At 46.0% G+C, this 21,197-nt stretch overlaps 1 protein-coding gene across 3 annotated transcripts in view; it reads left to right on the top strand.

Moving 5' to 3' along the window:
• Window positions 1–328: 328 nt before the first annotated feature.
• A1CF (APOBEC1 complementation factor) overlaps window positions 329–21,197 on the top strand; it is a 28,449-nt gene continuing 7,580 nt past the window's right edge. Inside the window, exons 1-9 of one of the 3 annotated variants that reach the window (XM_065843871.2) lie at window positions 329–439; window positions 6,876–7,019; window positions 8,898–9,032; window positions 9,235–9,365; window positions 10,761–10,999; window positions 13,831–13,995; window positions 17,717–17,814; window positions 18,687–18,957; window positions 20,272–20,480. In XM_065843871.2, coding sequence (XP_065699943.1) covers window positions 6,921–7,019; window positions 8,898–9,032; window positions 9,235–9,365; window positions 10,761–10,999; window positions 13,831–13,995; window positions 17,717–17,814; window positions 18,687–18,957; window positions 20,272–20,480 — 1,347 coding nt within the window. In that variant the 5' untranslated portion in view covers window positions 329–439; window positions 6,876–6,920. The remainder of the gene's footprint in view (window positions 440–6,875; window positions 7,020–8,897; window positions 9,033–9,234; window positions 9,366–10,760; window positions 11,000–13,830; window positions 13,996–17,716; window positions 17,815–18,686; window positions 18,958–20,271; window positions 20,481–21,197) is intronic. The other 2 variants (XM_065843872.2, XM_065843873.2) reach the window with 2 other exon arrangements.

Here is a 21,197-nt window from a genome sequence, read left to right on the forward strand (position 1 = left end):
CAAGCCAAAATCCCCTGTTGAAACCAGGACTAGCACCAGGCTGTGTCCCTTCTCCCAATGTCTCTGCTGGGAGCAGCAGTGATGGATAGGCTGGAAAAGCCTTCAGCACAGAGCGAACAAACCAGCAACAAAATGGTAGCATGGCAACGGCCCTTACGATGTGGTCTGAGTTCAGTCCTTTGCATTTATTTACCAAAAAAACGGGCCTGGGTAGGTGATGTCAGAGCAGCGGGTGACCCAGCTATCTGGTCAAAGGCCTGCAGGGAGCCGGGAGATAGAGTGGGTTAACGTTTAACCACGGGGACTGTAAACCAGCCCTGCGGCTGCTGAACCTTTGGAGTTTGATATGATGATTAGGGAATAACCGGAGTGACACGTCGCAAACTCTCCATAATCAAGGAGACCATTTTCCCCGGTGGTGATCTCCCAAATTGCTCAGGTAAGTGGCCGCTCATCCTACTCTGAGGTTTGGGGCGTGGGGACGGGCTGTCATGAGAATAGGGGATTTGGGCTGGGATAGGGAAGGAATAGATCCATCATGCGCCTTTCTCCGCTTCCCCGGTGATGTCCCACCATCAAACCCACACCTCGGGTGCTGTTGGACATCGGTGGGGCTGGACTGGGGGGTGCCAGGACCACCCTGCACTTTGTGGCTCAACTCGCCCACAGCACCACTCGCCTCTATTTTGCGATGAGCAAGATGGGTAGATAAGGGTTCCTTGGTGACTTTGGCATAATTGCTGCCCGCCAGCGGCAGCCAGGAGTTCTTTTTTACCTCTTTTCCCTTGGGGATCACTGGTGGTTGCCAGAAAAGCAAAGCCAGACAAGGTGGAGGGGGGGAGTGGGTGGAGGGATTTTCCTTGTGATAATTCAGTCTCAATTTGTTAAAGCACAGCTTCGTAGGGCTAATCATTAGAGGACTTTTCACCCGACTTCTTATTCCTCCTCCTCTTTGCGAAAGGTTGGTCTCCATTTCAAAGGCAATTGCTGATCCTAAAAAAACTCCCCTAGACTCTTCAAACTAGCAGGCTTTCTGCCCAATCCATGATGCTTTTCTTAAGCATGTTGTGTGCATTTGGTAACACATCTACAAAAGCTGCACACGAGAGGAAAGGTATTTGGAAGAGAGGAGCCCCTTCCTAAGCAAAACGTTTGTTGGTTTATACACAAAATACATTCCCAAGGCTCACATGATGCAAAGCATGCGATGCTTTGCCATGACTTTGAATTTATCCCGTTTTTCTTGCAAATATCAATGAGTTCCCACTTTCTGCAGGACCAGCTGAGCTGGAGAAAAACCCTGTTCCCTGGAAAGCAAAGAGACTAAACCCTTGTGCCGTGTTGCTCAATCGGACTCTGTCCCGTAGCGTGTCCCACCCCAGCAAAGGGCTGGTGGCAGCTCCCAAAGCTGTTTTTGGGAAGAACACAAAGAATGCTTCAGGTTTTATACATATATGAATCCAAATCTTGAAAAACAAGCTGGTAACCTGAAGGAAAGTGGTTTCTCTAATAATTCCCTATTTGGGTTACTAAGGGTAAAGAGTGAATATATGAATTAGTATATTGATACTTATTCAGTGTTTTCAAAGGGTGTCATTCTTTGCGAGGAGCCCGAGCAGCTCAACACATTCAAACACAAAAGTGTATTGATCTGCACAGGATAAACATGGTTTCGTTATCTCGTTCATGAGAACAGTAACCAGGTTTCCCTGGAAAGGCTGCAAAGGGTCCAAAAGCGCCAGGGGATGAGAGCAGGGTCTAGCTGCAAATCACACAGAATCACACAGAATCGACTGGGTTGGAAAAGACCTCAGAGATCACCAAGTCCAACCCTTGGTCCAACTCCAGTTCATTGACCAGATCATGGCACTAAGTGCCATGTCCAATCTCAGTTTAAAAACCTCCAGGGCCGGTGAGTCCAGCACCTCCCTGGGCAGCCATTCCAATGCCTGACCACTCTCTCTGCACAGAATTGCTTTCTAATCTCCAGCCTCAATTTCCCCTGGCAGAGTTGAAGCCCATGCCCCCTTGTCCTATTGCTGACTGCCTGGGAGAAGAGCCCAATCCCCCCCTGGCTAGAACTGCCCTTCAGGTAGTTCTAGAGAGTGCTGAGCTCACCTCTAAGCCTCCTCTTCTCCAGACTGAACAAGCCCAGCTCCCTCAGCCTCTCCCCATAGCTCTTGTGTTCAAGTCCCTTCACCAGTCTTGTTGCTCTTCTCTGGACCCGCTCCAGCACTTCAATCTCTTTCCTGAGCTGAGGGGCCCAGAACTGAACACAATACTCCAGGTGTGGCCTCCCCAATGCAGAGTACAGGGGAAGGATCACTGCCCTTGTCCTGCTGACCACGCTAGTTTTGATACACCTTTCCTCCTCTCTACAAAAACCCCGGCGTGGGAGACATCCTCTAAATGGGGAAAGCTATTCCCCCTTTTCCAAGAAAAGAACCCCAAAGTGAAGTAAAATCCATGTTCTTTTGGGTAAAAGCTTCTGGATCGATCTCACTTCTTGCAGAGCGGAGCAAAGCCATAGGAACGGCTTGCAGTAGCTGGCAAGTAAAGCACATGTAGGAATAGTCACAGGAAGGTGAAGCAGTATTGTAAAAAGTTTGTTTCTTCTCAATGTGGGGTTTGCTAAACACAGAAGTACCTTTTAGAGCTTCAATAGAAACCTAAATCAAGTGACAGTGTTCAACAGACAGACGAAAATCAAATGAAGCGATGCTCAGATTTAAGATAAAAGCAATGTTTTCCTTTTCTAATGGCACTGGGTTCTTGAGTCTGTGACCATGGTACTATTGTTAAAAATTTGGTCAAAAAAGGGAATGAAATAGAAAACACACCTGAAGAGTTTGCTCCCTTGAAGGTCCTAATTTCAACATAAACACCTGAATAAAAGGCAACCTCCCCTCTTCTTTCTTTTATTTTCCCTTTTTTCATAATGGTCATTATTGACAGCAAGCCATCTGAAGGCCAAACCCCTGAAAATGACTGAATTCCAACTCCCAGAATAATTCTTTCTGTTAAGCGTGGTTGGGTTCTTTGTTTGCCTCTTTGCGTGTGTGTTTGAAATAGTGCTAAAAATACTGCCTTAATTCGCTGCAGTTGTTCACACTTTCCATCAGCGGCCATGAAAAGGGGGTTTTTCCCCTGTGGGGGTGGATTTGCTAATTGATTAATGGCCCAGGGAACAAAGAAGGTGAGAAAGTAATCATATTTCCCCAGGTCCTGTGACAGCAACTCTCCTCCTTTACTTTTAACGATTAAAAAGAAATAGCCCAGCACAGCTGCAAGGGTTAAACTGCTGCCTGGAATAAGGCAAAAGGGCTGAAATCCCACCAGTTTTGGAAATAAACATCCCACTGTGGCTTGCATCCTGGAAACAGATGCACTAATGGATACGAGCCCTTGGGTGGTAGAGGTAGGAAAGCGGCCTGTGCAAAAAGGTGTTTCAATGTCCTCAGGCCAAGGGAGGTAGGAGAGAAGGGGGGAAAAGAGGTGTTTGGAAAGCCTCTTTTAATGTGCTTAAGATTCACTGTGTTGAGGCTTATACCTCTTAAAAAACAGAGGTGCGATTTCTGTTTCTATCCCTGCCCTGGAAACCCAAGGGATGGAGGAAAAAAGCTCTGTAGCAAATAATCACAGGAAGGTAGAGCAGTATTGTAAAAAGTTTGTTTATAAATTGCTTATAAATTAGCTGTGGATGACTTGAGGCTGGTAATTAGTAGGAGGGACCAGATTTCTAAGAACAACACTACAAAACCAGATCTGAGTGGTGTGTTGGGTCGTCCACACATGCGTCCAAGTCAGAGCATCCCAAGGATGGGGATGATGCTTTTTTTGAAAGCAGCAGCATGTGGAAGCACTGGGCACAGATTAATGTCAGATCGTTGTTAACACACACCCCGAGAGCATGGTTTTCAAAGAATGCGTGGAATTCTCCAACATCAGGTTTTGCGGTGGCTGTGATTAACACCTTGCACAACCTTGAATGCTCTTGCTCCCATGTTCCTAGCGAGTTGCTGGAGCATATCTTTGAGCACGCCAGTGTCTAGACATGCTGGTCTAGAGCCTAAAAAATTTGCAGGACGCCTTACGAGAAGAGCTCAGAAGAACTTGCCTGATTTTATCTGATGAGGCAGAAACTGAAGAGCGATAGTGCTCTTGCTGTAAATGCATCAGCCAGCAAGATGCTCTATTCCCATCCCTCCCCCAGCCCCATGGCTTGTGCTCACTGCTCGGCATGAAACCAGCACCTGGGGTGAGATATTACTGGAAATTACTCCTTGGAGGAGGAGGAGAGAGACAGAGACACATGGCATTTAGAGCACTGCATGCAAATGCATTCAAAGCAGCAGCCACTGAGCCGCCCACCCCGTAGGGAAGCACGGAATGAAACAGCGCGATCTGGGCGAAGGGATAGGAAAAAAAAGGCTCTTACACTACTCCTCTATCTAGGTCGCGGCTGGGGACAGACTGGAAACCTCAGCCAAGCTGGAAACCCGCCGAGGTTTGCCTGGCTGCAGTCCAGCCGCTTTCCCGGCAGGGAGAGGAGACGCTGCTGGCGCAGGGCAATGTCTCTGCCGGCGCTCGCTGCCCACCGCGGTGCTCCGACACCCAGGCAGCCAGGAACCAGGTTGCTACAGCACTGATATACCTAATAGATTAAAATTATATGTATATAATATATATATATATGTATGTATAAATACATATATATAAAATCTAAGGCGGTGAATATTAGACATAGGGCAGCTGTCCCTTTTTGTCTCCAGCTCTGCCCTGGCCCTTGGGTAGATGAGGACAGGCTCGAGTTCAGATATAAAGGCTAAGAAACAGTCATGGAGCACAGTGCAAATTTGCACCTAGTGCTACAGTTTCCTTGCTCAACCCTCTGATGAATCCACGATGCAGCAAAAGCAAAATAGAACGGCCAAAATTTGCAGTATGCCAGAGCTTTCTTCTATAGGACACGTATAGAATCATGGAATCATTTTGGTTGGAAAAGACCTTATCATGCAGGAGAGGATTCAAAACGAATTTGGATATTATTTTAACACTTTTTCCTTCTTAAGCAGCCTGGGCAAGTGTCTGACTTGTTTTTGCACAGCAGCGTGCTCATCCTGCCCTGTGCCACGCTGAACCCTAGCTCCAGAGGACTCAGCAGGCGCAGAAACCTCAAGCAACAACGGGGCTTTGCTGCGGCCCTCAGCAAAGGCAAACCAAAGCAGTAATCGGGCTCCAGCTGCTGCAGAAAACACTCCTTTTGGAAAAAGAGCCAGGAGAGAGCTATTGCATTGCACAGCCCATCTCCCAGCTCCTGCACGTGGGTGGTTAAAACACCGAGATAACCTGCGAGCATGGCCAAAATAAAAGTCAGCAGGCACTCGCAAACCCCAGCTCCAAAATCTGGCATTACGGATGTGTCTCTGTTTCCAAGTGTTTACGTCACAGCCTCCAGAGCTCGGTGTGGTAAAGCCCGAGTGACACGAGGCTGAGACCCCTACAAAGACTTGGGATCATGCCCCATTTTGGGCACTGAGTATGATCCACCTATTTAAATTTAAGCACCTACTTAAGCCTTCCAAGATGTGTGATCTAGGAGTGCAGAGCAACTAATGTCCAAAGGCGAAGAGGCCAAGCTCAAACCTTAGATGTTCCCTCGAGGAACCCCAAAAGCAGCATGTGCTACTAAAATACTTGGGTGTTACACAGCCAGTTCTTGGAAAAGGCTTTTTCTGTTATTCCCATAGTGTCCTGCCACACTCACAAAACTCTGCCATAGTTGGCTGTGTTGCATTTCTTTACCTGCAATGCTCATGCTATGCACACCAAGAGATCTGCTGTACAGGTGGATTGTTTAGGGTCATCTCCCCAAATTTTGGCATTAGCTCAAGGTGCAGCTACAGCAATCCATCCTCCTTCTGCATTGTCTGTCTCTCCCCTTGGATCCTTCAGATTTCCCTTCTCCCCAGACAGCATCTCCACCACGATCCCATGCCCTTCGCTGTGCTGTGGGGGGTCCTGGGGTGCCTCATCCCCCTAATCCCCAGTACATCAGCCCCATCTCCTTTGGGTCCTGTTTGCTCTCCAAGCAAACCTAGAGTCATCATCGCCTTCCATTACCTCCACCTTTGTACAACTGAAAGCAAATTAAGGCAATAATGATCATTTTGGATGACATGATTTAGCAAATTCCTACTCTGAGTTCTTGGTCCTACCATTCATAGGACATGCCTTGGCTACAAGGGCTTGAGCAGGCAACTGGTTTTGCTCCTACTGATCTTCAGCATCAGCCCATCGTCATTCAGATTTCAGCTTTCAGGTGTTCTCAACTCAAAGCCAGAACTTAAATTTAAAATATATATATACATATATATATATTTAATTAGATATGACCTAAAACTACAGCACTCATCCAAAATCTCTGAACCCAAGGTTGTCCCAGCCCTGAACAGATCTGGAGTTTTCCTGTATTATTTGTTTTTAAAACTGGCCAAATCTGGACCTAGGTTTTGTTCCTTATGAAGTGCTGGACACGACTTGTACCAGGTTCTCTTTCCAGCGTCAATGGGATGCACTGACATGAAGGACTCGCCGCCACGCACTCAGCACAGGATTAGGCATTTTACACTACAATATCCCTCAGCGTCTCACTGGAGTATTGTCCAAAAATCTGACTGTGGGTTTATATGCTGTTTAATTTTGTGCCACATGTAAGAAGGGGATATTTCCACTTTTTCCATGCTCTGTGGTGTTTTGGTTTTGTCTCAAAATGACTGATTTAGCAAGACTGATCCTGTTAACTTTCTCAGGAGGGTGGACTTTCTCCTCCTAGCCATATTAATTTATTTAATTTATCTTAAATTTGATTGCAGTGAGCACCCCTAATTAACCTGATTTTTTGCTGATAATCACTCACAATGGAATCAAATCACAAATCCGGGGATGGATTGACCGGCACACAGAAAGAAGCCACCCTCCGCGCATTAATTCAGCGAACGGGATATAATTTGATCCAGGTAGGAACTCACGGTCACGTCCTTTCTCGTGCGGTGTCTGGCTTCGTCCCGCAGCGACGCGTTGCGGCGGGGGCTTGAGCAGCGGATCTGTAAGCACGAAGCACTCCTTGCTCCTTCTTTTCTCTCCCTTCTTCTCTGACATATGTGCTGCACACAGCTATGCGTGACAGATGCTGCCTTTTCCGAGGTGGGATTTTATTCCTCCAGGAATTCTTTGCACGATGTCAAATTATGGTAAGAGTGGAAAAAACACTTTGAGCGCTGGTGAATGTTGGGAAAGTTTGGGTTTGCTGTCTTCAAAGCCATGGCTGCAGCAGTAGCATAGCAAAAGAACCCATTAAGCTAATTCCAGAAGAGCATGGGTCCACCCTTGGCAATGGAATGTCCACCGTGTCACCACCAGAACTGCCGTTTGTGTAGATCTTGCACAAGTGCATGTGGGGCAGGTGCCTCACCTGCCCAAACACCGAAGGTTTGTTCTCAGTTTGGTCTTCAAGGTCTCCAAGTGCAAAGCCTCCTCTGGTCAGGGCAGGTAGAAACTGGGCATGTTGTTCAAAAGCCATCTGAAGAGAGTCAGCATGACAAAAACAAGCTGATTTTTCGAAAGCGTTGGGCATCAACCTTGCATCCTGGAAGAAGTGACTGAAAACAGTGAATTTTGGGCAGGTGGCTGCCTTGAACTTTGCCTCACTTTGTGTAGCACTAGAGGGCATAACAGCCCAAACCAAAAAGTGAGACTCCTGGGGGAAAAAGCACTTTCCTGTAGGACTTAATCTCATGTGTGCCCCAGAACCAGGCCAGCAGTTGGGTTAGTCACCCTTGAGGTCTTCTACTGTACCTGACTGTACCTGTAACTTCTCTATATCTTGTATTTACTGTGGCTTTCTTTATCCTGGTCTTCAGTTGTTCATACTGTCACATTCCTTAACCGGTCATTCCTAAACCACAGATTCCAACCCCCTCCTCTGCACAGATCTGCTCCCCTGATGGGTCCCTCTGAAATCTCCAGCATATTTAAAGGCCTTCACTTCTCCTGGATGTAGGAAGGGGTGGGTGTTGGGGTCCATCACCATGCTCAGGTCCTCACCACAGCTTGTACCAGGCACTGCTACCTCTTCACTAAGCTCAACTATTGGTACAAATGTCTTTCTTCAGGTGTGTCGAGCAACTCCAGCATCACCTACTGGCAAAGATGCCTTGGGCTCCCTGCCTGGCCCCTTTAACTCTCTCCATGTGTCTCTCCAAATTTCTGCCTTAACCCCCAGTTTTCCCCCTGAGGTCCAGATGCCTTCTGCTTTTGTCAAGTCCTTCTGCTTTCAGACAGGACCCTCCTGGTGTCTTCGATCTGTACTGGGAGTTCTCCATCAATTACTAAAACAAGAGGCAATATTGTTGCTAATAAATGTTTGTGATTGGATGAAGAGTTATGACAAGTTATGGATTTTGCAAGTGTTATATTACACAGTCCACAGCTAACACACATGGAAATCCACCTCACATAGCCGAAAAGACCTACATTTCCAATTGGATTGTGTCCATCTCTTGGACAGCTGAAGTAGCGGTTGAGTTGCAGAGCATGCGCTGACACAGGTTCCTCAGCAAAACTAATCTAGCCACAAACCAGACAATTCTCCAGTACATCACCAGCATACTGACAGGGATATCGAAGCCTTTCAGTAGGTACGGCAGAGAGGCAGCCAACGAACACTATTATCTCTGCTGAGACTGTTAAGAGTTGCTCCTTGCACAAAGGAGGGCACCTGCCTCCAGCACAACTGGTAACAGAGCATGTCTAAAGTGTGATTCCCTGGGAAGCCATTGTTACAGCCACGTTTTAAACCTACAGCTCAACCATCCTTTTATTTTCCTCCATGGCAGGAAAATGGGCAGAGGAAATACGGAGGCCCACCACCCGGCTGGGACGGCCCTCCGCCAGAGAGGGGCTGCGAGATCTTCATTGGCAAACTGCCCCGAGACCTCTTTGAAGATGAACTTATACCACTGTGTGAAAAAGTAAGACTTTATGGTGGGTAGTTGTCTTGCAGAGGTTACTGATGATCAAAGCTGCATTTCAAGGCTGAACTGGAGATGATTTGGCCCTTGACTTGGTGGAGCTCTGGTGTGATGTAGTCAAGGAAGCAGCTGGCCTTGTTTGAACACCTTCCACCTCGCTGACAAGCCTCTCTATCAGAATGACTTTTCTTTCTATTTGCAGATTGGCAAAATCTATGAAATGAGAATGATGATGGACTTCAATGGCAACAATAGGGGCTACGCCTTTGTGACCTTCTCAAATAAACAGGAGGCGAAGAATGCAATAAAACAACTCAATAATTATGAAATTAGGTAAGCATGCTGAACACCTTCACATCAGCTTTAAATCGTATATATTAGTCTATTTTATACACACAATGTATTTTTCTTTACAGCCCAGAGCAAAGTTATTTAGATACCTAAGATTTAAGAGTCACTGCTTTGCACTGTAGTACAAATGCAGGGCATAGGACTCATCAGAGCCAACAATATTCTGCACAGAATTTCTTCCTTACAAAAAACATCTACCAGAACATTGGAAAAAAAGTCCTGCTTTGTATCAAATTAACTTTTGCCTTACTGTTGCTGTTTACTTCATGTTCCCCTCTGGGCTGTGTTTTGTTGGTCTATTCCTATCCACAGTCTCTCTCATACTGCAGATATGTTCTGGGAGACAGAGTGATTACACAAAAAATGGTGAAATAGGATGGAAAACAGTGGGCAAAACAGTGACATTTTCTAATAGATAGGAACAGAAAAAGCCTTCATGTTTGTAACTAAAAACTGGGAACAAAACACCCGGAAATCAACAACATATGGGCCCACCAACATGTTTTGTTTTTATTTCAACTGCATTTATTGTTTTCTTTTTCCAATTCAGATTGGTGTGAGTAGATGCCTTTGCTTAGAAGAATCTAGAGATAAACCATCCTGGAGATTTTGTGGTTTTAATTAAAAAAATTTTTAAAAGGGTTGTGAATTGCTTTACTAGCAACTGTAAGGACAAGCAGGTCATAAGGCACAAGAGGAGGGCTTGGAAACACAATGTGTATCAGAGGCTGGAATGTCTTAGGCATCAGACTTCACCCACCTCCACCTCCTCTGCTCATTTCCCTTGTTCCAAAGACTCCTCTAAAGAGGTTTTTAACTTCTCAAGACCTGCTGGAGTTGCTTAGACCACAACAGTTGAGCAAAGTGCGTGTAAGGAGATTTTTACTTTGGGGTTTGCACAGCACTTGGTATCAGTGAGCCTCCAAACGTTGTCCTCCCCATGACAAGGGATTTTCTGCTCCTAAAACCTCAGTGGTGTTGGCCAACAAGCTACAAGTCACTGATGGACACAGTGAACCCTGGCTTGTACTGGTGGCAACATGAAAGTCCCCGATGGCAGCAAACATTTTTGCAAATAGCAAAAAGGAGAATCCCAGGAAGTAAAAACAAAATCTGGTTTTGGTTTCTCCATTATCTCAAATCATTCATTTCAACTGTGCTGCCTTACTTTGATGTCAGCTTTAGTAGCAGCCTTCACATTAGATCTTGCATTGAGCAAGGCCACCTGAATGTCCCAAGCACCATATGCTGCAGGAGCAGGAGGCCTTGTGCTTGACCTTATGTTTTGGGACAAGAGGAGGGCTTTATTTCAAGTTTTTCCTCCCTTTGAGGATCGATCCTGACCCTTGACAAACCAGCAATGTTGTTCATACGCAGGAACGGGCGTCTCCTTGGAGTCTGTGCCAGCGTGGACAACTGCCGCCTCTTTGTCGGAGGGATCCCCAAAACGAAGAAGAGAGAGGAAATCTTAGCAGAGATGAAGAAAGTCACAGACGGAGTTGTGGATGTCATTGTCTACCCTAGCGCAGCTGATAAAACCAAAAACCGGGGTTTTGCTTTTGTGGAATATGAAAGCCATCGGGCAGCAGCAATGGCCAGGAGAAAATTGCTCCCAGGTTAGTACAGATGGTGAGCAGGGTAGGAATGGCTTCATCTCAGGGGTCACCTACGTACGTGCTGTGGTAAGACCGAGGTCTCCAGAGGACCCACGTACCCAAGGAAGTGAACGCTGCTGGGTTTTCTCCTCTCGACTGGATTATATGTAAAATACAGCCTCATTTATGGTCTCTCAGAGAGCATCACTCAGGAAAGCATCCAAAAACATATACAACCTTGACAAATGGGGGTTCTGGAAAATGAATATTTTCCATGTGGGAAGAAAACTTCAAATGAGGAATTGTTTTAGGATTTAAACAATATGAAAAAGAAGTTTGTGTAATTAGTGCTGGGAGATATTCAAAGACCAGAGAGAGGTTTGGCAGGTGTTAGATGAAGGAGTCACTTAACGTCAAGTGCATTTGTAGTGATCTCACCAGTTTTCTCATGCTACCTTATGATCAGTATCTCCCACACTGCTTTGTTGAACCCAGCTCGCTGCTGGTGAAAGAATCCAATAAACCTTTTGATTTGAGACTTGCTCATAAACCACCAGCTTTCTTTCACTCGTTCTGTGTGACAGCCTGTAAACCACCACGAGTCATTTAAATCCTTCTTTCTCATTGTAAATAAAAGAGCACGATTTTGAGCGCTGAGTATGCTCGGCTGTTGTGGGATATCCCACAGCGACTATTTTTCCTTTTATTCTGCAATTTCTGTATCAGTTTAACAGTCCCCTGGTTGCAGGAGTACATTTCTTCGGTCTGTGCTTCAGCACAGCTTCTTTTCTTGGTTTCTGTGTTGAGAATGAAGGAAGGAGCAGGGAAAGGCAGAGCTGCCGATGGCAGCCGTGAGGGAGCAGGGCACTCAAAATCCTGAACAAAGACAGATGGGGATGAGCATGTAGCCCTGAAGAGACATGTGCAATGTGATTTCCAATTTAGGGACATCTCAGCAAATGCTTCGGGGAATTTCAAAGGCCTGAGTGGGAGCCAGAGTCTTCTGATGTTGCAAACACACAGGAGAAACGTGAAAAAAGTTTCAAGCCAGAACGCAATGTGCCTCCAGCTGATGCATTGGATGAATGTGCAATGGAATATCATTATCGAGATGTTTCCTTTACTCTGAACCTCGCTGCGCTTTGAGGGAGCTTTGTAGAAGAGACAGATATGCTAAAAAAGGAAGATGCTTTTTATGTAAACTTTGTCCTGTTTCCCGGTTAAACAAGAGGATAGAGAATGACTTGGTTTTAGCAAGAAGTGTCGGCACTAAGCTACAAGTCAGCCAGGTCATTATTTCCACTATTGATCAGAAAATGGCAATTCAGAAAGGGGCGCACGGCCTTTCGTTTCACTGGCTGCCATCTCTCTACTCCTGGCTGGTCACAGCCCCGGTCAGTCTGGGCAGTGCTGAAAGCTGAACATCAGCCCAACTTCGCTGTACAAATCCCGGCTCATTCATGAGCCTTCCTAACGGGGGGCAGCCCCTGTCTGCTTTGTTTCTTAATTGTCACTTCTGTTATAGAAAAACAAGTCCCCAAATTCTACCCTCACCCTCTAATTTTTCTCTATTTTGGAGCTTCCATTCCATCTTAGATGGGGTATCCAAGCGAAGGTGCGAGATAGGATGTGTTTTTTTAGCTCTCTCCAAAAAAGTTTTGCAGGATTCTCATTTTCCCTCTATTGGCACAGGTATCCCCAGTTTTTTTCCAGGTTTCAATATAATTAAAGCCTCAGAGGACCTGGTCTTCATGTCATAAAGACCAGAGAGAAAGAAAAAGCACAGAAACCCCCGCTTACTCTTTGGGGAACATTTGTAGAAGAGGCAGACATTTTATTCCATTATTTGGGAGGAATATCTAGCACCATGCTGCTAAGACAGAAGATGGTCCCTACTGTCCATCCAAAGAACTAGCTGCTGGTGATAAATTTTGATAAATCACCAGAGAAAAAGTGGGCCACATGAAATTTGGGGCTCTGGGCATTAGTGGGTGGCCAGATTTCAGCCACTCGTGAAGAGAAGAAAGAGGAAGATCTCCCTGCAAGATGTGCAGGAGGGACAGGGAAGAAAAAGAGAAGGAAAGAGGTATCATTGCCGTCTGGAGGAGACGGGAGGTGAAGAAAACCATCACTGCATAGAGGCCCCTCTGCCCTACCTGGTGTCCTGCAACTCATCGCTGTGATGCCCACAGCTTCAAGAGAAGCCCATGATAACATGACAACAACATCGTTTTGACTACCTCTTTGTTTGCTCTTTTTCTTCCCCGTTCCTCAGCAGCTCAATCCAGTGGACACAGAGCCCATGGGCTTCTCCTTCACACCCGCACCCTGTTTTAAGCCTTGTTACTTTTTTGTGTCCTTCCCCTCTACTACTTCTGCTGAAGCTTCACCCAATGGGGACCATACAACTTGAAACTCTTGCACGCACACATCCTTGCTTTTACTGTTTTGTTTCATCCATCTGGGACTTCTACATCCCTTTCCTATTATCTAGGGAATGAAGCTTTTGCAGCCAAGAGGGATTTTTATAAGTTCATTAAAATATTTCCCTTTAGAGAGCACTCCAGGGAACACAGACCTTTGTGAATCATGCCATATTTTCACTTCTTTAATTCTGGATGCCACGTTTCTGCAGATATTTAGGGTATTAGCAGGAGCATGCTGAAAGTACGGCCATCTGCTTTTGGAAATGAGTTAACGAAACAGCCGTGCTTTGAGGTAGAAAGGCTTATTTTGGCCTCATTTGTAGAATCTGCCTATTCTGCTGTTCACACTGTATGTGCAATAGTCTCTGAGCAGAAGTGAGAGGAACCAAAGCTTGTCTGACACTGACTATGCCGATCCCTTTAAAGGAAGGATCCAGCTGTGGGGACACCCCATCGCTGTTGACTGGGCAGAACCAGAAGTGGAGGTGGACGAAGACACCATGTCATCAGTAAAAATCCTCTACGTGAGGAACCTCATGCTCTCGACCACTGAAGAGACCATTGAAAAGGAGTTCAACAACATCAAACCAGGTAGGGAATGTGCTAGCTCCTAAATAAGTACTGCTGCTGCAAATGGAAACATTTCTCCATTCATAAAATGCCAAAAGAAGAGACAAAAATCACTGGTTTTCCACTGTAAAATGTTTGTGTGTGATGCCACAAAAATTGTCATTAAGCTAAAGGTTCCCACCTGACATGCATACCATCTCACCCCGTTAAGGGCTGCTTAATTTCCAGCTAGTAACACTACTAACCTTTTTATGATAATCGGCAGCTGGTGGAGATCCAAAATGCTGTATGGGGATGCCTGTGTCGTAAAGATGATTTTCAATCATTTCAGCCTTCTTTAAAAAGAGGGAGTTGGTGAAACAGCCAGGTGATTTCAACATTCTTCTCCTATGGCAAGGGATGATGAGAGAAATAGGGTGATGTAATACAAATACCTTTTATCAAATACATCTAAATTCTGAATTCTATCATTTCCAAAAAAAAATCCCACATTCTTCTGTAAATTTGTGAGTAATCAATGCTTATCATTGAACACAGAACATGATAGTATTCCTTTGTGGTGTATATTACATGCACTTAGGGTGACCTTTTTCGAAAACCAAGTGGGTTTATTTGGAATAAAAATCCTGCTGGTTTTGAAAAGAGATTTTACTGCTATGTTGCTCCAGTTTTAGGAAATTCCACCCAAAAACAACAAAGTAAAAATAACCCATTTCTGCAGCTCTCCAAGCCACAGAGTCCATTAGGCATCAGTAACTTCTGGTTGGCAATGTGAAATCGCCTTTCATCTCATTCCTATTAACTTCCTTCTATTAATTTTTTAAAATGTACAACAGAGCTTCATGTTTCCTTCACTAACTTTTCACTTCTGCTCTATACTTCTTTTTTTATTGTACCAGGCTGCAATGCAGAGGTCTTTATGAGGTTTCTTTGTGAGTCATTTCTGTCCTTTTAATTTTTCTGGCTAATACTTTTAGCCACCACCAAGCTGTTAGAGACCCCATTTTACCTCCGAGTTAAATATGTATCATCCCACTCTCTTAAATATTTCCTCCTTTATTGAGCCCGTTTTGCTCCTGGACTTTGAACTTCTCACGCTCCCAGAAACATGTTTATGCCCATTTAACACTTTGGGAACCCTCATCTGCTTCACTCTTAAGACAAGTTTTCTAGCACGACAACACAAGATCTTTTTACTTCTGATGCTGTTTTATTTTTTTAATGCACAGCTTTATTTATTACAGACAAAGTCAGGAATGCCTTTTTTAAAAAAGAGTTGTGCCATGCTTTCAAAAAAATGCACATCAGAGCATCAGAGCCTGAGCTTTGGGGAGAGCAAATGCGTTTAATTTATGGTCATATTACAATCAAAACAGTCAGCAAGGGTCTGAAATTATTCACTTCCCCTCCTTGGTTATCTGCCGTGTTTCGGTACCACTTGCCTGAAGTGATCATCTGATCCAGGGCATTAAGCAGCTGTTTTAACAATAACAAGTCATCCAATAAAAGACGATCCTAATCAAAGGAGTTATGATCCAGAAGTCACCATGACGGGGCAATCACCGCATCGCTACGAGCCCCGAAGACACCACCAGGAATGCTGCTTATGCATCTCAAGTTGTAACACAGCACGAGTATCACCCCTTAAAACTGCCAGATTCCTTGCCGGATGATTTCTGCAGAGACCTGCATCACTTGTCCCCCCGAAAAGCCCTGCCCTTGCTACCTAGAGATTTTGGCAAAACATCCTCAACCCTGGCCAATTTTCCAGCAGGACAGTCGCACTCTCCAAGTGTACCACAGGGGACAATATTCCTCCCATAACACCCCACATGGAGATGACCCGAGGGTGGGTACCACATTGCTCTGCCCCAGCAGCGGCAGGAGCAGGGAAAAGGAAGAATTTTGGCTGGAGCGAGGATCAGTAATACAGAGCTCTCTCAAGGAGTCAGAAGGGGGATTTTCAACACACAGAGAGTCCATTAAAGTCTTGACTTGTAAACAAGGCATCAGCATATAACTCCCATAACTTCAGGCTTAGAAAATCATCCTCCAGTCCCAGAAGGACACAAATTGCTTCTTACTGTTCCGATGTCATTTTGAAGATGTGCAGGCGGCTCAGGTTATAGACTGGGACAGGCTCCATTTAGCTCTTTGGAGGTCCTAATGATTCCCCCTGAACTTCAAAGAAATACATTTTCTCCTGCAGTCATTTAAGTAAGTGGGATTTTTTGTGGCAGTATGACATTTCCCTGTGTACCTGTTCAGCTTTAAAGGGTAAAAAGCCAACAGAAGAGTTGTTCAGCATCCCTCAGCAATGTTTCCAAAGGATATCTCCGGGCGTGTCACAGCCTCAGTGGCTGGGCTGGCTGATGATGCGCTTCCAAACCCACAGGTGTGGGGAAGATGAACAATTAGAGAATAATAGGTAGATATCTAAAGCTTGTGACTGTGGGGAATAGGACCAGTGTGGTTATTTTGGAGACAAACTCATTAGTGCTGAGTACCTTGGTGCTAACTAGTTCCCAGCAGCAGAGCAGCTTGCAAGGATAAGCTGTGGAGTATCGACATAGAAGAGAAGAACAAGAAGCCACTTAACATTTGAATTCTCTTGGGGAATCACAGAGCTGTAGAAAGATTCCAGCTGGAGGCACCAGGGTGGGGGTTGCCAGCCCAACCCCGCTCCCAGCATGGCCAATGCCACAGCTACAGCTCAGTGGGATCATGTCCAGGTGAACCGGGGCACCCCTGGGGATGGGGATCCCCCACTATCTGGGGGCCCATCCCAGGGATGTCCCAGTTGCATGTGAAAGGCTGTTTCTTAGGGCCAGACCTGCTGTCCTGTTGGTCCCAGCCCATGTCCATACTTGAGGCTGCTCTGTCCCAGCCAGGACTCAGTGTTTGTTATTGCTTAGCACCCTGAGTTGATGGTTAAGAGAAGAACCTCCTTGTTTCACAGCAGAAGGAACAGCTTCCCTGAATCACAGAGTGCATCACAGAGTGGTTGGGGTTGAAGGGACCTCTGGAGATCATCCAGTCCAACCCCACTGCTCACGCAGGGTCACCAGAGCAGATCACACAGGGTCACGTCCAGGTGGGTTTGAATGTCTCAGAGAAGGAGACTCCACACCCGCTCTGGGCAGCCTGGGCCAGGCTCTGGCACCTCCCAGCAAAGAAGTTTCTCCTCATGTTCAGATGGACCCTCCTGTGTTTCAGTCTGTGCCCATTGCCCCTCACCCTGTCGTTGGGCACCACTGAACAGAGTCCAGTCCATCCTCTTGATACCCACCCTGGAGATATTTATGCCTCTGAGTAGCATGTATGATGCACGTACGAAACTGTGGCAACCACACGGTGACATTACCTACAGCTCACCAAATCCTGGGCTGTTGGATGTCCTGCTCAGCTCAGGGTCTCAGTGGTCTGTAGCAGAAGGGAGACACAAGAGCAAAGGTCATGTCCAAAAGAGAGTTTTGGACAGGAAAAAAAAAAAACAACACTCAAGTGGAAACCTCCTGGTGTCTGACGTCAAGTTTTTCTAGTTTTTCTTGAAATACTACAGGCTTTATATTTATTTTCTCCTGGCATATACATCCTAAGAAGTAAAAAGACACTGTCTTCCAGCTCTTCTACACATGGTCAGCTTTTCCTTTCCAAACGCTGACCCAACACAGTTGCTCTTTCAGATCTGTATTTTCCAACTAATACCCATTTCCAAACAATATTCCAACATTTTCTGCAGGTGCAGTAGAGAGAGTAAAGAAAATTAGAGACTATGCTTTTGTGCACTTTAATAAAAGAGAAGATGCAGTTGAAGCTATGAAAGCCTTGAATGGAAAGGTAAAGTTGTGTAAATGCTAATTTGTGGGGCTTATATGGAGTACGTTACATGCAGCTGAAACAAAGCTGCCTGCTTTATTAGCTACAAAAACATCCTGAAGATGTTGGCCTATTTACTCTTCAGAGGCTGTTTTTATAATCCTGAACTAGTTTTTCAGCAACCCCGATGTACACAAACTGTTGGCTTCTTGCTCCTTGCATTCATGCTAAACGTTTGCCCAGCTCAGACTGTAGTTCACCCCTCAGGAAAAGAAACATAGCTAAGCCAAAATGAGGGGTTATGGGTTCCCTTGGCTCACACTCACATCCTTGTTTCACATCTGCCAACAAAAATGCTCACAGGGCAGCCCGTGAATGGCAAACCGGGACAAGCAAGGTCGACCCCAAACATCTGCTCCAAATTCAGATGCGGATTTGCAAGGAGGTTGCTTTATTTAGTCCTTCTTGCATTGTATGTAATTCACGGCGCTGTAATGCAAGATCTGTTCCCAAAGCAGTGTTAGCCCCACTCCTATTTTTAGTGCTACTGCTGTTCTCCATAGGAGCACGTATAATCCCCCTGACATGATACTTTGCAGGGAAGCGAAGCCTTTCGAAGGCTTCACAGCTCTGCTAATTCAGTTAAGGAGCCTTTCCTGGCAGGGCTCAGGGTTGGGTGTTCTCAACATGTTAAGTTTTCACCCAACCTGTGCTTTCTTCCACCCGTGGGAGGGAGATTTGGGCTTTTTTGGGGTAATTTTCACTATCTTCCCATCCCATTAGTAGCAAACCACGTGTGGAAACTGCCTTGCTGGGCAGGATAATCTCTGTGCACTTTGGAGACTTATGCTTGTTCTTCTCTCGTGCTCTCTCCCCACCACCCTGGTGTGAAGGTGCTGGATGGGTCCCCCATCGAGGTGACGTTAGCCAAACCTGTTGACAAAGACAGCTACGTCAGATACACACGGGGCACAGGCGGCAGAGGTACCATGCTGCAAGGAGAATACACCTATGCCTTCGGACACGTGTACGACCCCGCTGCCGCCTACCTGGGCGCCCCAGTTTTCTATGCACCCCAAGCCTACGCGGCCATCCCCAACCTCCACTTCCCCGCAACCAAGGGCCTCAGCAACAGGAGCATCATCCGTCCCCCATCCATCCGAGGTAACTGCCATCACACCGATACTCAGCTCTAGCAGAATAACTCCCTGTGGGCTTGGGTGGCTGCTCCCAGACTTGTGTTGAGGGCGTTGGTTTCGCCCTGGATGCTCGATTCCTTTCAGAGAGTGATGGAAAAGACAGTTTTAGGTTCTGTCCTTCCCAAAGGTGTAATGATCTTCCAGCATGAAAAAAATAACAATATTTTTGGTTTGAGTCAATGATCTTAAGGGTCTCTTCCAACCAAAATGATTCTATGATATTCCCAAGCCTAAAACAGCTTCCAGACTGCCCTATGTCCAGCATAAATAAACCATGAATCTTCCTGGTTTTGTGCCAGCAGGAAAGACCAAATGAAACAACTTCCCTTTGGAGCGAACCCCCTCAATCAGGCACCAGCACAGCTCTCCGCAGTGTTTCCTCTTTGTTTTGAAGGCCACGGGGAAAGTTTTACCAGTCCTGGTGTTTTCTGATCAAAAGCCACAGCATTTCCCAGGGAGATCCCACTGCCCCGACGCAGGGCAGGAACTAGCACTGAAATCAAGAAAGCCATTAATTGTGTGTCCTGAGAGACGGACTCCTTTTGTGGGATCATAATAATAACCAGTCTGTGAAAACAGAGTATTTCTGAAAGCTGCCTTCAATCCTGGGTGACCACCCCTGCGATCAAATCAAATCCCCATGCTCAGGTACTCCTTATTAAATATCTTTGCTGGCATTGTTTGGAAAGTGCAGAAATGAGCTTGGGGGCTCATGATATATGTGGCCAGGTCCCGTGGCAGGCTGGGACCCTCTGTGGCACCCCAGTGGGGCTGGTAAGGACCATGCTGGCCAATTTTGCCCCCTTCCCAGAGAAAGGTACAGGGATTTCTCATTTTGTCACCCATATTTTTGCCCACACAGGTGAGACTACTTCCCATGAAGGTGGCATTAGAAGTGCAGATGTGGTATCCCACCAGACCTCTCTTGCTTTGCAGTCTCCCCAGACTCCCAAATAGGGTTTTCTGAACAAAAATAGAAGAGTAATGGGAACAATTTCTTCCCCAAAGGACTGTGGGGCATTGGAACAGGCTGCTCAGGGCAGTGCTGGAGTCACCATCCGTGGAGGGTTGGACAGACAGACATGAGGTTCTCAGGGACATGGGGCAGTGCCAGGGTTGGGTTAATGGTTGGACTCGATGACCTTGAGGGTCTCTTCCAAACAAAACGATTCTATGAAACCCAAACCCAGTGAGCGGGGCTAACTTTTTCATTTCAGCGAGAATCAGGGTCATTTTTTCCGGTGATTTGATTCAGTTTAATGCCTTCTTACATTCCTAGAAATTTACATGAATGTACCTGTAGGGGCTGCGGGAGTTAGAGGACTGGGAGGTCGCGGCTACCTGGCGTACACGGGCCTGGGGCGCGGATACCAGCTCAAAGGAGAAAAGAGGGGAGAGGATAAACTCTACGACCTCTTGCCAGGGATGGAGCTCACGCCCATGAACCATGTCACCCTAAAGCCCCAAGGGATCAAACTCGCTCCTCAGGTACGTGTGCAAAAAGAGAGATTCCATATCCCAACCAGAGGTTGTCTTTGCCCGAAATGCTTTTGGGAAAGCAGCCTCCTGCTTGAATCTGAACTGGGGACTGATAACTAAATTCATTCTTGCATCTCAAAACACATTAAAAGAAATCAAATACCACTAGTTGCACCTTGTAGTACCCACCTGTTTCACTGGAAAATGGTGATCACTCTCCCTTAGAGGAGTTTTCATGAACTCCCATGGGTGTAAGATGAAATCCAGCTATGGCTGTTGCTCCATGTAAGCACTGAGAGTAAAGAATTCTCACCCAAAATAGGTTTGATAAACAGGATGCATCACCTGGGGCTTCACCAAGAGATGAATGAACCTATAATAGAAAAAATAATACATATTTTAAAATCATTTATGGGAAAAGAAGTGTTGACTGCCTGCACAACCCAGTCCAACCCTGTTTGCTCAAGGAGGCTTTTGATGTGGTTGTGCGTGCGGGACTGGGAGCCAGATGGATGGCTGAGGAGAACAAACCCAGAACAAACTTCCCGCATTTCTGAGGCTCCGGCTCTTATAGCAACTCCTTTCCCTTACATCATCCAAAGCAATGTGAGAAACTTACTTCACCCTGAATTTGGAAGCACAGCTTTGCCTATTAACACTTAATTGCCTCAGCATCCTGTTTGCCAAAGCCTATGGAAACATCCTTTTCTCCACCAGAAAACTGGA

This window comes from Patagioenas fasciata, chromosome 8 (assembly GCF_037038585.1).
Source record: "Patagioenas fasciata isolate bPatFas1 chromosome 8, bPatFas1.hap1, whole genome shotgun sequence".
Taxonomy (NCBI): domain Eukaryota; kingdom Metazoa; phylum Chordata; class Aves; order Columbiformes; family Columbidae; genus Patagioenas; species Patagioenas fasciata.